At 41.2% G+C, this 18,224-nt stretch overlaps 1 protein-coding gene across 1 annotated transcript; it reads left to right on the plus strand.

The window, feature by feature from the left end:
* Positions 1-10,994: 10,994 nt before the first annotated feature.
* Positions 10,995-17,517, plus strand: STMP1 (short transmembrane mitochondrial protein 1). Its single transcript, XM_027666593.1, has 3 exons — positions 10,995-11,117; positions 14,457-14,510; positions 17,060-17,517. Exons 1-3 carry the CDS (start codon positions 11,103-11,105, stop codon positions 17,138-17,140), a joined length of 150 nt encoding a protein of 49 aa, XP_027522394.1. The 5' UTR covers positions 10,995-11,102; the 3' UTR covers positions 17,141-17,517.
* Positions 17,518-18,224: the final 707 nt, after the last annotated feature.

The raw sequence follows: 18,224 nt of genomic DNA on the forward strand, positions 1-18,224 counted from the left end.
TAGGCTCAGATGATGGCTCTCTCAGATACTATAGTGATGAGAATGAGATTAGCCCTTATACTAAAAACCCAAGCCTTTCTATAGTTAAGACCAGCACCTCAGAAAGACATCTGAAGTCTTTTAGATTTTATTAGGATTTGAAACTCTAAATCCTCAATGGGCCCTTTAAATTACTGTGCTGGTTTAAAGGTAAACCGGCAGGAGAAATGAACCCAACTCAAAAGAGATTATAAATCAGAATTACAATTTAATAAAAATAATACAATAAATACAATTATACAGACAAACAATTCGTTTTAACTCACAAAACCCAGATGTATAACCCAGTACCCTCGGGCATGAACAGAACGGTGTTCTTTGGCCCCCGTGCTGAGCCTCATGTGGACTCCCTGAGTCCAAAGTAAAAGGAAAGGAAGACCTGCTGGTGAGAGTGGTGGTCACAGTCTGGTCAAGGTTCTGGTCCTCCTCTGGATCCAACGAGTGGGCCCAGAAGTCCCAAGACCCTAAGATTATATACACTCAGGTTCAAGTGGGAATGCCCACTCCCTAGAGTGGGGAGTGCCACAATGGGTGAGTTGTGAGATATTTTTGGAATCCTTGGTGGCCCATTAGCAGACATGATCCCTCAGGGTGGGTGTGGGGGTGCTGATGACTGCCCAGAGAGGAGTTATCATACCTGAGTCATTGGTGTGAGGATAGGAACATCCTCCTATCTCACAGGCTTCTTAACATCCAGCCTATAGCCTGAGGGGTCAGGTGTGCTCTGGGCAGCTGCTGCAAATGGTCAATTGTTAACAGTTCCTGGGAAATGACATATAGGGTGTAGAATACACAGTTTGGTTACACCCACACAGTGGGTTACACCCACCCAGCTTCTCTAACTAGGACAATTACTTAGCCCAAACCCTGAAGCCAGGAGAAGGCTTGAGATGCTCTGGGGCTGTAATTCCTCAGTAGCAGGATTCTGAGATTTCCAGGCACAGCAGACAGGGGCAGGGCTGCCAAAAAGCATTCATAGAAGTTGTGTTTCCCAGATTTAGTTGAATGGGCTGTCTTGTGCAGTGATGGAAACTTGAGGAGCACCAGCACAAAATTACTTGGTAACTGGGAGCATTTGAACTCTGCTTGCCAGTGAGTATGACAGTCATCAAAGAAAAGCAGAAAGTAAGTGAAAATCAAATAACTGTAATCAAGTAAGTGGGGTCTCTCAGTTCTTTGTGATGTGTGAAGGTTTATCATTTGCACTAAAGACTGAAAAGGGGTATGAGCAGGGATCAGCAGAAAGCATCAGTGTGGATCTTCTTGTATCAGAGATTAATTGAATATTTAGAGCCACAGTCCTGCAAAAGCATGACTTCTGTGATTTGTTCCATGAAGTCACCTGAACTTCTCCCAGTGCAAATCTGGAAGTCTCTCCAAGATAAGAATTGTGGAGCACTTTTTTAAAAAAAAATCTCTTATTTTTGACATTACTACTCTAAGAAAAACAGGTGGTAAAATATTCTGACCCTTCATGTGATCTCTACGTTCATTCAGATTGTTTTAATTAACTGAAGAAATGATGTCTAAGAAAATAACACCAGACACTAAAAGGTTTTTTGTTTGGGAGTTGGTTTTGTTTGGTTTTGTTTTCATAAAAAGCAGAACAATATCATGATAGAAAGAGGAGAGCTAATTAAAATCTGGACAGATAATTTTATTCTTTTTGAAAGGACACTTGTTAAAGTGCAACACCACAATTAGATTATTCCACCAAGTTTAATGAAGTGGATCAGAGAAACCAGTGTCTCTCTGTCTCTTATGAAATATAGTGAAAGTCTGGAGTGACTTTTGAAAGCCAAAAGGTGTTTGAAACTTTTTTAAATAAATATCATCTATTTCTGGACTAAAAAGATTGAAAGAGATTAATAATATTTTTGATAATTCAAAAATATTTCTTACATTCTTACTTGGGAAAAGAGCACCACCTACTGATCATCACTCTGAAGTTTCAGTATGTTGTTTCACTTACACGTGTTTTACTTGTACACAACATCACTAGCTTAACTACAGAAGCTTTGCATGGCTCTTGAACACGTGAAAGAAAGCTTATGTATCTTCAGCTATCAGCTAATACCACTGGGATGTTTTATTGTTATAGTACCAGCAACACCTTGGCAGCCAAAAGCATGCTCAAGAACTTCAGGACCTATGGTGATATTAAATAAACCCACATTGACACTAAAAGGATGGTACATGCTGTCCTAATACAGTCATTTTTTACAGATGCCTGCTTCTTGCTAGCACTTTTCAGTCATGTGAAGAACTAACCTAAGCATGGAAAAGGTTGTTGGTTTGTTTCTTTTAAGTAGGACCTGTTTTTCAGCTTCCCTACGGGAGAGAAGACAAGGACTGTCCTTTCCAATTCCAGCACAGATTTATGCCAAATTACAGCATCGTTTAACACTGCCTTAAAAAACATGCAGCTCTTCTGCACTAAAGTTCTTGAGTTCCCCTCTAAAGCTTTTCTGAGCTTGCTTTTCTGTCAGAGACCCAGCTGTGATACACAACATTACACCAAGGAGTATTCACCAGAGAGAGCAATGTTCATCCAATGCAATAAACAGCCTCCCCACTCACGCTCAGATGTAGCTATACTGTAGTCTCAGGTCATTACTCAGGTGTTCTGCCAGTCACATTCTAATTATATTTTTTTAATTATATCACATAGGTCTTTTTACAGCTGTTCTGAAGGCATTGATATTTCTTCCATAAAGGTTGCTCAGTCAAGTTCTTTTATGTTCCAGCTCTCTTAGGAGCAAGTGACTGCACTCTGGCTGCTGAGAACAAAGTAAGTGCTCCAGGAGCAGTGGGGTGAACTATCCAGCACGTGTGAGGAGGATGCTGGCCACTGAGGGTGGGTGGTCCAGCAGGCCCTAGAGGGTCAGGGATCTGGTTAACAAGGCAGCCAGGCTGTGACAGGGACCAGGACAGAAGCAGCCTTGCTTTAGAAAAAACTGAGAAGTACCCATGCAGTTTCACAGAGGACCCCAGTGAGGTTTCTCCCAGCTCTGTCTCACAACCCAGATGTGACAGTCGAGACTGTGGAGCCTGCTGGTGCACTCAGGGCCCTAACAACAGCAAGAAAGCTTAGCTATAAATAGGTTTTTCTCTTTGCTCATTTTCCTGCACATTTGATAGGGCTTGAATTCTTAAAAGGTTCTAGTGCTGCTCTGAAAAACAATTTCAGAAAATTGGTGTGCTGGTGATTGCTGTCATCCTATGAGTGATGAGACTATTTTTCCAATGTCTCACATCTGATGTGATTGTGATTATTGTCTCTAAACCAGAATGTGAGGAGCTGAACCAGGAGCTCCCCCAGCTGCATCCACAGCTACAGCTTGAAGCTGTCAGCTAAATCTCCACGAGTGGCACTCATGCCATCTGCAGGCCTGGCTCAGCAGAATTCATTACACATCTACTATCTGCTCATGCAATTATGCCTCTCTGTGAACCTCAGGAGAATTAAGACCTTCTCATATATTGCCCTTGTCAGGCCACAGCCCAGCAGCTAGAGTTCAAAGGTATCATAACTCAATAATTTCTCGCTTGACTCAGCCTTCAGTTCTTGAATTCCTTGTTCCAGAGGCATATGATCACAGGAACATCTCAGTTGGCTGGGGGAGGTGTTGTTTAGAGAACATTTCTAGATCTTGTAGCTCCAAGAGTAAAAACTTAAAATCATGACTCATTTGCGTTCAAGATTCTCCATTACCCTGCCTACACATAAAATTATCAGTCTTCTTTCTTTATACATTAGAACTTTTACTGGACAGGTTTCTACTTCTCCTGGAAGGGTAGTCAGTTATTTTCTTATATTTGTACGTAAGGATTGGTAAGACTAAAAAATTTCTTTTCTCCATCAAAAGAAAGAAGAAATGAATGACCGGATACAAACAAAAATTACAGTAAAATCATAAATAAGAATAATTCAAGTTGGAAGTGACCTCAGAAGGTCACTAGTCCATCCTCCACTTCCAAGCAGCAGCTCTGAGCTTAGACCAGGTTGATCAGGGCTTTATGAAGCTGAGTCTTGAAAACATCTGAAGATGGAAATAGCACACCCTCTCTGGTCAAGCTGCACCACTGCCTGACTGACCTCATGGTGAAACAGTTGAAAGCTGAGTCCAAGTTAAATACAACTTGCCTATACATATAAATATAAATATCCTGAAGGAATGGAGAGGAAAGAATAAAGTAGAGCCATTTACATGGGGGAAGCCAGAGGCACTGAGGTGTGTAGTCAGATATTAAGCAGGTAAATTAGAGCCATCTGTAGGCTACGTATATGATAAATTATTAGATAGAGATAGCTGATGTCCTTTTGTGGAAATGCAGAATTAAGTTTCAATTCTAGGGTGGAATGAATGGCTTACCAGGTCAGGAAATGTAGTTTCATGCACCTATAGTAAAAAAGGGTGGTTGAATTACCTTTTTTTCTTTTTTTCATGCAAAATATTTAAAATTCACATGGTTGGTTTCTTTTAGAAGTATCCCATTATTATTATTTTGCACATAAAGAGAATTCTGCTGGTATTTTGGTTTTTTGGGCTATTTCTCAAGTCCCTGTAAGTCCCTCCCTTTGTGTTAAACAATTTGTGGTGCTACTGTAAAGAGGAACAAGCTTCAGATATTTAGATTTATAGATTGAATTAGGACAGCCACCATCAGACCCTGTCACGAGAATAAGGACCAATCACTCATTTTATTGGAAAATGCAGAAACAATCTTCACTGAAGGTAGGCCAGGCTCTTGCATTGTTGTGTCACCCCAGGAGTGTGACAGAGCCCTCAACTGCAACTCGTGATTCATGCTGCCCTTCCGCCCTGCTGCTCAGAGACCTTCTGTAAGTTCTCTGTTCTGCTTCTCCAGGGGCTCATGTTCCTCATGAGCTCTAAAGTTTCTATCTTTCTGCTAAAGAGTACTTCTAGGACAAGGGAATGCTCTGGATTTCACTCTAGATCCATTGTTGCCAGGGTAGCAGAGAGGAGCACACGCAGGTTGTCTGAGGGCTGGCAGGAAGAACTAAGCTGCTCTTTCTGCCCCTGCCAAATCATTCACACAGAGCTGGGCAGACTCAAGGGTACAGCTAACACAAGGGAAACTTTAATACTTTCACATACTTTATGAGGAATATGTAGTTTCTTTTTTTCTAAAAAAAACCCAAAAAAACCCCAAACCCAAACAAACACCTTTTTTTATAACATAAATAGTGCTAGTTTTTCATTTTTTCTTTTCCTGCATTAAACTAGGCGAACTGCCTGTGTGTTGTGGTGTCAAGAATTATGTTTGCTCTCGCTGCTCTGTGCAAAAAAAATTACTTGAAAAGAATTAATATGGACACTATAAACCAACTGTCTCTTCTATTCATAACTACATTTGAAAACCTGGCCTTAAACAACTTCAGTCTCACATGGTGAGTCAGTGACGCCATCTGTTCTTCTGTGAAAAATGTACTGGGCTACTCATCTGAGAACTCCAAGGGGTCTTTGGGATAGAGCATCTAAGAGGAGAGAGAAGGGAGTGGAACCTATTTTGCAGAAGATGTTTTCAACTGGTTTAAATAACATTAAACTGCACTTCCATCAGAAAAGATTTGAGATTAGGTTTCTTTTCAGGTGGGCAATTACAGTTGGTATATTTAAAGGCAGTAAGTTCTGCTAATCTTTTTATAAGCTGATTGCCCTGCAATTCTGATTTCTTAGTACATACTTTTGAATATGTATTATGTGTACAATACATTCTGTATCCATTGTGTACTATAATAGTGCATGTCTCCATGCCAAGACAAAAAAGTCCTAGATAATTACAACTCCTCAGAAACCTTGAAACCACATCACAGATTATATAAAAGACATTTTACTAAAGCAAAGAAAAGAAAATGGGCAGAACTAAAACCAAAACATATGGATTAAACATAATAAAACTTTAACAGAAATCCTAATATATGGTTTCCCGGCTCCATCTGGTGTTTATTTTACAGAACTTCTATCTTAGGGAAATCTGGTTTCCACTCCCCTTTCCAAACATTGGAAATGAGGATTGGTATTGAAAGGATGTTTAAATTTATGTATCCTGAGGACTTACACTCAAAGCTGTATATCAGTTATTGTGAAGTTAAAAGAAGAACACTTTTTTAAATCACTTTTTATATCTTGTGACTTAAATCATACTCAGATCTGAGAAAGGGCTTCTATGGCAAAGAATCAATTATCAATTTTCCTTAAGATATCAGTTAGAATGCTAAAATACTATTCCTTCCTACTAACCATGCCTTGCTTACATTTTCATGATGGCTAAATCATCACTACTACTGCTTTATTCAAATACTACTGCTTTATTCAACAAATGCAACACTAATACCAAAAGTTTCCACATCAAACCTTTTATTGGTGCTGCTTTCAAGTCAGAGAATAACATATTTACTGACTGTACAGAAAAAGCAAGTTGGAAGAAAGAGTGAGAAGATCATTGCTTGACTGCTCACTGGGTCAAATATTTGTGGACATACAGTCTGGGACATATTTCACTTTTAAGATCACAAAACCAGAGAATAAGGTTGGAAAGGACCTCAAAAGATCATCTGTTTCTATAATTTGTGGCAAAGGAAGCTTATGAGATTATCTATTACCCTGTCCATTTTTAAAACCTCTGGTGACAGGGCCTTTATCACATCCCTGGGAAGGGGGACTGATTATTCTCACTATATAAAATATAGAGTGAGATGTATAAAATAGTGAGATGAAAACTCTCCCAGAGCAACTTGTACCCCTTGTCCCTTGTCTTTTCCATGTGGCTCCAGGTGAAGAGAGAATCTCTGTCCTCTTTGTGGCTGCCCATTAAGTGCAGGAATATTGCAATGAGGTATTCCCCAAGCCTTGTTTTCTCCAGGGAGGAAAGAATTAACTCATCCAGTCTTTCCTGCAAAAACCATTGATCATCACCCTATGAGTGAGGCCTGTGAGTCAATTTCCTACTCATATGACAGCCCACCCATCCAGTCTGTATCTTGCCAGTTTGTCCAGGAGAAGGATGTGGGAAAATATATCAAATGCTTTGCTAAAGTCCAGGTAAACAGCATCCACTGGTCTCTCCATATTGACAGAAAATTTTATTTTGTTGCAGAAGGTGATCAGGTTTGTCAGGCATGAATTTGCCTTTGGTAAATCCTTGCTGGCTTTTCCCAATCACCCACTTCACTTGGTTTCTAATAGTTTCTATCAGGACTTGTTCCATCACTGCCCCAGGGATTGACGTAAGACTAATGGGTCTTTAGTTTTCTGGGCCCTCCTTTGGGCCCTCGTGTATGGTATCTGCTCTTTTCCAGTCATTAGGAATGTCCCTTGATCTCCATAACTTTTCAAATATTATAGACAGTGGCCTTACAGTCATGTCAGCCACTTCTCTCATACTGGGGTGGATTTCATCCAGGCCTACAGACTTATGTGGATATAAGAATACAAGCTCTTCTTTGTTAGCATTTCTCAAAATATCGTGGCATAACACCCTTCTTTTTCTACTGGGCTCAACATACAACACTGTCTTGTCCTGGTACGTTCATAAACGATCAAACTTATTGTAAAAAACTGGGTAAATTAAATACTATTCTTTAAAAAAGGGATTCTCACTTTCCTTAAAGTGGACTACATATGTACCGCACATGCACAATAAAAATAATATCAAATAAACAGGAATGCATTTTCAAATATGATTTAGAAAATGAAAATAATGTAGAAGAGCCAGTACTTCCTGACAAACAAGCTTTCTGCATACCTCATGGGCTTGACTGTACTTGTAGAACACCAGAGTACAGTAGGTAACATTGAGAAAGTCTTTACCAGCAGGAAATGTATTAAAAATTATACATTTTTTTTGTCTCTATTTCAGTTAGAAAAATGAGTTTTCCAACCCTTCTCATTTTAAGTAGCTTACTCTTCTAGATTCTTGGTTACAAGGGACAAATTTGTTTTCAAAGATGTTGTTCGTTGAATGTATGTGGCCGGTATGAATTACTGTGGCCGGTACAACTTGCCTATACATATTTATTGTTCAAATTTATCAGAATATCTCTATGTCTCATCTTCAAGTGACTGAAGAACTCACTGGACTTGTTATTTCAGCTTTGGTTTTGACTAAATGCATGCAGTAGCTCCTGGGATCTCATTGTCACTCCATGACTTTTACACTCTTCTTTACACTGAAGGTATTTACACTTCTGAATTCAAACATGCTGTTTTCTCACAAAAAGACTCTATTCCTAAGATATGTCTGTGTGATGGCAAGGTGAAAGGAGTTAATGCAAAGATGCTGTAAGTCAGCTGTCAGTCTCACTGAGCACAGGTTTTCCTGGGGTAGTCAGCTGAACACAATGCACTCCTGCTTGGGCTGCTGCTTCTCATTCCATCCTTACTCTCCACACAGTTACCAACCTCTATCACCAAAGCTGGTAGCTACAAAAGAAGAAGCTGCATGAATTACCTTAAAGAAGACTCAGATAGCCTTGCACCCCTGGTCTGAGGAGGATTATGACTTGTATCTTCCTCTGGCAGCACAAGCAGAGAATGACAAAAGCAAAGGAAATGAAAAGCAGGCCATGTAACCAACCCCTTCCCAAGCAGGCAAAACAAAATGGGTGCCATGCAGCACAATGGACTTCCTACACACCCTGAACATTGTTCAGAACAGCACTGGTGATGCTGGAGATGAGGCCTCTTCCTGATTCATTCTCTTCTTCAAGAATAAGTAAATGCCCTCCAACCAAGTTATGGCCAATGCCCAGAGTGGAGTAAGTGCTGCCTGCTAATGAGACTGTCTGGTCTGAAGTGAAGGAATATTTGAGGGACCTGAAAAAAAGAAGGTTTTGGGGTTTTTTGGTTTGGCTTTTCCCTTCCTCCCCCAAATATAAAAGCACAGTGGTTGCATTTATAACTAATAGACTGAGCTCTTCCTTCCAATAACACATGCCATCCATAATACCCACCCTCTACAGTCTCTAATCCAGAGTGATTCAGCATTGGCTGATGTAAATGGAATGGTTTTACTTTAAAGGAAAAAATTTTTTGGCTGTCCATTAAATGTCACAGGAAATCCATGGCATGTAGGAAAATAACTGTGTACAGTACTGTAGAGCCAGGACTGTCTAACACATGTTGTATTTATTATAGTCTAAGCATAATAACAACATTTTAAATGAGCAGAAAGCAGGAAAAGCCTTATCTGCTTGTGTGAATGTGGTGAATGTGGAGGCATTATTACTGAAAGACTTGTTTCCTCCTTCTGATTTCTGACATGCTCAGGCTGGGGTCTGTAATATTATCTTAGTGCTCTGATCCTGCACACAGGTAGAAGGCCTCAGCATCAGGAAAATGGTTATTAGCAGCTGATTTGTTCCTATTTCCAGAACCAAGCTCATGTCTGAAACTCCCGGGAGAATCAGTCATTCCAGAGGGCAAGGAACCACAGCCCTGGCTTTTGTGACACATCCATCAAACCTCTGTGTTGTTTTCAGATGTCAGCTCTGGCCCAGGGAGGGAAGCACAATTCAGGAGAAAGTGTCTCAAGTTGGGATCTTACTACAGTATCACCAGAACAAAAAAAGATGTTACTTAATATCTTTCTGTGCTTCCTTTCATAAAACGGGTAGGAGATAGATACTTCTTTATCTCACAAGGTGCCTGTCCCAGAAAGGCAGGAAGCTACATGTTTTCTATTAGGTGGAGCATTTGAGCTTCCTGAGTAGTGAGACTTAATTTCAGTTAACTTGCTTTCAAGGGAGAGTGGCCTAATTGTTCCACAATAGACACATCTTGTGTTTTCTTAATTTATTTCTTTTTAACCTGAAATGCTATGTGGAAAAAAAACAGATCTGCAATATAGTCCTCAATATTTTACTCACTTTCAGCAGGAGAAATCTTTGTAACTGACATTTACTGCCCAAATCTCAATTAAGTGTAACCTTTACAAGAAGCTAAACCCAGGGTGTTTCACAAAGAACAAATACTCTTCATTTTCTAAACATATAAATTTAAAAAAAAAAAAAAAAAAGGAGAAGAAGAAGGAAAAAAACAGGGGGCACAGGTTTTTTAAAAGCTGTTGTGGAATCAATCACAGGATGATTCAGGCAGGAGGGGACCTCAGGAAGTCCCTTGTCCAACCTCCTCCTCAGGGCTGGGTCAGCTCTGAGCTTAGAGTGGGTTGCTCACAGTTTAACCCAGATGAGTTTTGAAAGTATCCGAAAGTGGAGATGGCACAATCTCTCTGGGCAATCTGTGCCTGCCTCCCTAGGTGACAAAACAGTCTGTAAACCCAGTCCAGTCCTCTCGTTCCATCCTGTCCCTGCCGTCTCACCCTCCAGCCGTGCACAGCAATGGAGACCATGGCCCCACCTGACCAATATCCCTTGCAGGCCGAGAGTGTTCTTTTATCCCTGCCATGGCTGCACTTGTCACGCTCCTCCAGCCTCCTCGCAGGGAGGTCTCCAGTATGATCCGTCCTGGAACCCTCTGCTGAGCTTGCTCCAGCTTCTCCAAGTCCTTCCTGCCCTGGGGACCCAAACCTGGGGCCGTGTGTTACACTAGATGTGGTCTAGCGAGCGCCAAGTGGGGAAGGAACAACAACAACAGAAATAATAAATAAAGCTTTCTTTCAGACTTCTCCGGCATGGAGGAGGCTGAGATTTTCCAAGCAGCGAGGCAGGGGCACTCAAATTACACAGGATTATAAGGGATTCCGTCCGGTCCTTGAGGACCCCATCTTGAAACCACACGTGAAGTGAAAACTCGGGCTCCCACGGTGCTCGGCACCCTGCGGCCCCTGCGCAGCCCCTTATCCCTTCAGCGCCAGGCAGCGGCGGCCGCGCCCTCCCCGGGCGGGTCCCGGCCCCGGCCCCGCTGTGGCGGAGGCGGCGGGGCCGCCCCGGGGGCGCGGGCGGGCGGTGCTCGACGCGGCCCTTCCCCCGGCCATGGCGGCGAGGGCGGGCCGGCGCCCGGAAGGGGAGCCGCCGCCACCGCCCGCCTGACTTCCCCGGCTGTCGGGCGGGGAGGGAGCAGGGGCAGGAGGGCGCCATGCTGCAGTTCTTGGTAAGGCTCCGCGGGGCGGCGGCGCCGCCGCCATTTCGCGGCGGGGCGGGGCGAGAGGGGCGGCGGCGGGGCCGCTGCCCGGGCGGGGGAGGGAAGTGCTGCGTTCGGTCACCGTGTGTTCGGTCACCGTGGTGTGACCCGGCTCCGTGTCAGCCTGGCGGCCGCGCCCAGTTTTGGCTTCCCGGCAGGGCAGCATCCTTGGGCGTTTTTCCTTCTCCGACTCCTTCCCACCCGCCCCGGCCCCGCTGTTCGGTACCCGCCGTGCGCAGCCGGACTGGACCCCCTTGTTCTCGCAGAACTGCTCTGAAAATGGAGTCCCTGCCTTGTTTTTCCTCCAAGCCGTGCCCTTAATTTGCCTTGGAGATTCAGCTGATTCTGCTTGCTCACGGTGATGCTCCGCTTGCTGCTCAAATTTCTTTGTATAAGCATAATACCTCCCTCCTTTGGTGAGAGCAGGAGTGTCGGCCCTTTGCCATTTTGTGCACCCTTAAAAATTTATCGCTGGAGATGCGGATTTTTATATATAGAAGTTAGGGCAAGGGATCGTATTTCATTGCTGCCTTTCATTACACCCCCTTAAGAACAGCAGAATTAATAGACCGAATGTTTTTTTTATTTTTCTGATTTCAACACCCCTGATCTCCTAAACTCCTCTGGGTGCTTGAAGTTAGATGCCTGAAGTTAGTCTGCTCTTCATTCAATACTTGATCGATGCTGGTATTTACTGCCAGATGTGGAAATAAATTCCGTGACCAATAACGTGCTTGTTTGTGCTGTTGCAAAACATGGAAACAGCTTCCCATTTTTCATTCTAGGAATGTGAGGGGTGCCCTAGGGTTTTAGTTGTGTTCTGATATGTCCCAGTAAGTACAAAAAATAAGTGATATTCTTTCATCTTTTGTTGGGGGAAGATAATTCAGCTGGCTCATAAGTTTCATTTCAGGCATTGATACAGAGGAAGAAGAGATGGCCTGTTGCATGTTGAGAGAGCCTTGCTTGTTTTTTATAATGAATAAATAAGGCCTATTTCTTATCCCAACTTCATAATAACAAAGATGAAAGCCTCAGTCATTACTGTAGCTGTTTATAATCCCTCTCCACTCCAGTGAAAACAGTAAGGCTGAATATGGTTAGCCACTCTCAAAGTTTTTGTGTTTATCAACTCTACTGCTTGCTGCTAATGTTTTTTTGTTGCTAGATAAAAATATGACTTCTTGATTAGTGTGTGAAAGTTAGAAAAAAGATATACTTATTCTGGTTTTTTTCCCTGTTTGGGTGTAAATTGGGTGTTTGACTCTTGCTCTCCCTTGTAAGGGCTGTAACAGAGAGATAAAGGGATAATCTCACAAACCTTGTGTTTTGCTGCCCAGAGTTAATTGTTAAAGAAGCATTTGCCAGTGATGCAACTCGAAATGCTGGGTAGAAATTGGAAGACCCTAAACTCTCATCAGCCCTGTTGTTTGTAGTCAACATGCACATTTTAACTGGCTATATGTTTTGCTTTCCATGTAATTTAAGTCTGAGTAGTGAATTTTTTTCCCATTGCTTGAATTGTCGACTCTAAAAATAAATGTTACAGGTGGATTCCTCTTCAGTGCAGTGCTAGACGTTTCAAATAAGGACACACTAAAATGGAGTACTGATCTCAGTACTGTCTGTACTGAATAAGATTTATCTCACAGCAGAATGAGACATATATTGGAAATGTTCTAGGGTAAAAGCCTAGAAAACTGCTGATAAACAAGGACTGGGTTTATGTTTTCAAGTAGCTTCCCAGACACTACTAAGGATGCAAGAAATTCTTCTCTGCTAAAGTGATGTTCTGCATTAAGAGAAATCAAAAATCTGGTTTGCATCAGTGCGGTATTTGTTAGTTTCTCCTGGAGTATCTCTTTAGCTGATAATTGGAACTGCAAGAGCATTTGATAACCAGTGCAGTATACACACACAAAAAATACTACTTGTTCTTAAATTGTTAAAGCCAACCTCCTTGAAAAGTAATAATAAATAAGGAATAAGTCCAAAAATCTGTTTAAGAAAATACTGAGGTAACTTGCAGTCATAATTCATTTGGCACCTCTCAGCAAATTTTAGTTTTCTATAGATAGATTTTCACCAGTGATGCTTACAGAGTCTGAGTCACTGAGAAGATGAGCTGTGCTCTGTGCTGCTTCTGGCATGGAAAAAATGTCTGGTCAGTATGAGATGGCAAAGTTGTTTTGTGGACAGTGGATTTATTTTTCTCAAAATAGTGACCATGAGCAATAACAATTTTCTTAAATAGAACTAGCCTCAGCTGTCATAGGGAATGATTTGTTTGCTGACAGTGAACAAAAGCACAGTGTTAGTAGTGTCCCCTTTCAAAACAGTTAAATGAGCTTTCTTTGTATAGGACATACTTATTTTGGAGTGTAACAATAAAAAATGTAGGATATTAGTGAATGAAAATTTTATCACCTGTCTTTGAAGAGAGGAATTTCTTTCACTCAGAACTGTTCTTATGCTTGAGGATTTTCCTCAGCTGGCAAACAGGGTTTGGGCCAGAAACTGCTTCTCTTTTGCTTTTGCCTCTATTCCCAAGTGCATTTTTATGGACACCTTTCATCAACTACAGGTTTGCATAGTTGTCAAAAGAAGTTGTGCTTCCAACCAACAGTATTTTCCTACCTCAGAGGAGCCCCTCAATCAGAGTGGATTTGGCTGAGAACTAGAGGCTTAGGATCAGAAGGGTCTGTCTAGAAGATGGACAGTTGTTATTGCAGAAGAGAAGTAGCAGGTTTACACCAGTTTAAGTTGATGTACCCTTAGACCTTTTTAGACTGTGATCATTGTGCAATCAGAGCCTCTGTTCTGACCTTCAAGCTTGTGAACCTTTTTTTTTGCTTTATACAAAGAAATAACACAGTATAATATATATATGTCCTTTTCCAGCACTGAGCATCATTTTAGTGGGGTGTTGCTTTAGGCTTTCCCGTCACGGACCAAAAGTTTTGTGGTATGTAGGTCCCTACTGCTATCTCCCCCATTTTTGTAAGAGGTAGTGCCTTTGTGGGTATGCAGAGAACCTTACAAAGGGGATCATAGCTTCATTCAAATAGTCTTAGAGATGTGTATTAAAAAACACAACTGTGCATAGTGTTTTGGAAATGATGGCAAGGTTTTCCTGGTGAGGGAGATGGGTAAAACTGGACCTTTCTGGATGAAAGATGAGCAATTAAGTAGGAGTGGAGTTGAAACCCTTTAGTCTTTACATGACTTGCAGTATTTCTTTCTCTTTATTTTAACCAAATATGCTTTTAATGAAAGAATGTTAACTCTTCTCCCTTTCTTCCTTTTTAGCTTGGTTTTACTCTTGGCAATGTGGTTGGGATGTATATTGCTCAGAACTATGATGTGAGTATCCTTGTATTCTCAGAGTTAAACCTATTCTGAACTGAAAATATAAGACTGTCTTCCCTCATTTCGAACTAAATCGGTTTTTATTTTGGGTTATTTTATTTAAACAGAATGGAGATCTTACTGACTTCAGTTACAGAGCAACTCAGACTTTTTCAGGAAGAGTTTCTTCACTGCAGTCAGGCATGGGAACGGGCTGTCCAGAGAAGTGGTGGAACCACCATTCTTGGAGGTGTTCAAGAAATGACTGATTGTGGCACTTAGTGCTTTGGTCTAGTTGACAAGGTGGTGTTTGATCAAAGATTGGACTCGATTGGACTTGCTATTAAGGTTCCAACCTTAATAGCAAAAAACAAAACAAAAAAGTGGAACCAAAACATTTACCTCTCTGGCGTCTTCTCTGTGACAATGTAATTCTTAAAGCCTTTGCTGCTGTTCAGGCATCTACATAGATAGAGACAGGAGAAATGGAAACGATTTAGCAATTGTTCATGGGTTTTACCTGCACTAAAATACTGGTTTCCTGACTCCGATAGCCTATCTGTTTGTTAATTAAAAATCCTCAGAGTATGTGAAATGTCTGTCTTCTGTGCCAATAATGAAAATAAATTCTACCAGCTTTTTTCAAAAATTCAGCACCTGCTCCTACTTCAAAAAGTGTATTGGCCTGCAATCTATCTTTCCTTCTTTTTTCACGATGAGAAAAGAAAGGGAACTTTCTTTCCTCGGTTCTCACAGTTAACTGAGTTATCAGTGTGAAAGGGCAGAAGATTTCAAGCTGAGTCTTCAATATATGCTTTTAAACTTCTGTAGAGTCAGGAGGATTCTTTGGAAGAGCAGTGCCACTTAGTTGACAGGCTAGAGGAGTTAATAACATTTAACATGCTTTTTTCTTTTTTTTTGTTTCTTATGCAATCTATATTAGCCTAATAAAAAAAATTAAAAAGAAATCAAAACAAAAGCAAGTTGTTGAGGCTCTGATGGCATTTATCTTTTGCTTTCTTCTCATCTTCAGTATTGAAGTCATCTTGCTTAAAAAAATTGATACATTTTGCTCCTTGTTTATGCACGTGATGTCTCCTGTCAGTCACTCCAGTGAGAGTACTAATGAAAGGCTAGTGTTTCTTTCTAGTATGTGTTTTAAAGTGTTACAAAAATGTAGTCATAAGAATATGGATGTATCAATATGTATCATAAACATGGTATAGTGCTTTTCTGGTGGCAGCACTAATAAAGTATTGCCACAAGAGGGGGACTCAGGCTTTTAGTTTGCAGGAAATGGTTCCCTGGGAATATAACACTGACTTGCAGGATGAACATGGTAATTTTATTGCTGGTATTGAAGATGACTTGTTTTTGATGACATCTGAGATAAACTTGTCATAATGAGGTGCTAATTCTGCAACTGTACACATGTGTGCTCAGTTGTAAGCACAGGGAGGTTCTGGTGACAGCAGTGGAGTTCTCTTGGTTTAGTTTAAATGTCAGGCTGGGCTCTTAATTTTGTTTACTCCAACAGAGCTTACTTTTGAAAAGGAAAGCAAGAGAAACTTTTGTTACTGGTACTATCAGCCTCAGATCATCCAATAGGAGAACTGCAGTCTGTTTGGATTAACTTTTGCTCTGTGGTCAGGTTACATATGAAGTAAAAGCCCATGTTTGTTTTTTTTTCACAACTACTTGTGGAAACTTGTCTTAAATTTAATTTTAATCAGCTAGCTTGTAAAATCCTACATTGTCACTTCCCAGTTTTAGCTAGAGTCATGAGATAATCTATTCCTCACCCTTAAAAGTTGCAGCATTTTTTTTCAAGTTACCAAAATTTACTGTTGGATTATTTGATCAAAATTCTCTTATTTGCAAGAGAAAGCTGAAGTTTTGAAGCTTACAAGCAGTAAATTGAATTTTCATTCAAGTGTGAAACTGCAAAAGGTTGCCAATTTGCAATGCAATAGAATTTTGTTCTACTGTGGGATTTTGTTCCCCATAGTGTGGGATTTTATTTCCCACAAGACAAACCAAGAAATTTATTTCTTAATAAATTTCTTGAGAACATAATTGATGCTCTTGAACATCTCTTTTCTCTCAGGTTGTGACTACTATAGTGCAATCTAATTTCCCCTTCAAAAGTCTGTGCATCACTGTTTAAATCTGCTTGTTCTCAGCAGTTCCTCCTCTCTCAGTGAGGAAACCAGACTGGTCTTACTAAATTTCCTGTACAGTGATCTTTTTTCCTTTCTCCTGTTCCCATCACCACTGGCTGACTTCTAGCCTTAACAACCTAAAATATTTCCTGAAGCCTCATGTGAGGTGCTTTCATCTGCTCTTTGTTTGATATTGCTTTGATTTTAACCTCTGTGCAAGGTAACAGGTACTGGAAGTATCTTCTAGAAACCATAGAATTTAGAAATCATAGAATTTCTTGCTGTGTTTGTGGTATTGTCTTTCCTGATGAGACTTAATGTAGCTCAGTATTTTGTTAATTTGTGTAGTATTTTGTTAATTTGTGTAGGTTTTGATAGGTGTTTTTTCTTTTGTCTTTAAAGATCCCTAACATTGCGAAGAAGCTTGAAGATTTTAAGAAGGATGTGGAGGCTAAGAAGAAACCTCCCAGTGACAAATCCTGAAAGAGCAGTGTTCCCCAGGTCACCTCTGTGTGTGCATCAAGGATGCAATTTACCTTTCAGGCAACAAGGGTCAAGTAGAGGGTTGGCATGGGAGGTTCCTCCACTCTTAGTCTCCTAGAACTGGAATGTCCTTCTTTTGAGAGAGCAGCCGTGAACTTTACCTGGGACTGATTTTCAAGGGTTTCAGAATTTCGATTTGCAGCTGATGTGTGACTGGATAAGTTTGTATTTTTCATTATTTCTTTTCCTAATATTTTGTAACCCATTTTTACCTGATCCACCTGGAGTTGTTAGCCCTGTTACTATGTGTACCTCACACTTTGTAATGCCCTAGTCCTTAGAACTTCACAAAAGAAATTAAATGCATCAAGAAGGAACTTTCAGGTTTCTTGTCGTTTGTTGTGAGCAGCGGTACTTCACTGTCTTTAAGATCCATTTCCATTGTTGGAGATGCCAGACATCATTTGTCAAGGTATGAATCTGTGGGAGGGGGGGAGCTCCTGCTTTTTCCCTTATGCTGAATGATCACTTCCAGCAGCGCAGACTTTGCACAAACAACTGGTTTCAAAAATTGTAAAAGGCCTTCATCTCTGCTGCTCCTTCCTTCTCAGGGGGAGGGCTCTTCGTACTCTTTCCCTGTTCCAGTGTGAGTCTTGGTGAAAGGTCACAGATCTGGGTTGCAGGTTATGGGTCATGTCAAAAGGAACAGATCTGGGTCGTACTTTCAAGGAGTGTTCTGGTATCCAGGTAAAGGAAACAAATGCACCGTGTGTCTTGGTGCCAGGCTCCAGCATTTTCCTGGTGTAAGTGGTGCCAGTCTCATTTCCATGTGCTGTTGAGCTCTGGTCTGCATTGGACCCCGTGGTGAGGGAAGACTGCAGATCCCACATTCGAGGCTAGTGCCAGGGCTGTCGTGGCTTAACCCCAGCTGGCAAACTCAGCCCCACGCAGCCGCTGACTCGCTGCTGCCTGTGGGGTGGGGAGAGAATTGGAAGAGTAAAAGTGAGAAATCTCACGGGTTGAGACAAAGACAGCTCAACAGGTAAAGCAAAAGCCACATGCTAGTAAAGCAAAACAAGGAATT

This window comes from Corapipo altera, unplaced genomic scaffold (genome assembly GCF_003945725.1).
Source record: "Corapipo altera isolate COAL_440 unplaced genomic scaffold, ASM394572v1 1, whole genome shotgun sequence".
In the NCBI taxonomy this organism is placed as follows: domain Eukaryota; kingdom Metazoa; phylum Chordata; class Aves; order Passeriformes; family Pipridae; genus Corapipo; species Corapipo altera.

Bases quoted from the DNA above. Each gene is read 5' to 3' on its own strand.
- STMP1 (XM_027666593.1), top strand. The intron at 14,511-17,059 runs GTGAGTATCCTT...TTGTCTTTAAAG, and splicing joins ATATTGCTCAGAACTATGAT to ATCCCTAACATTGCGAAGAA.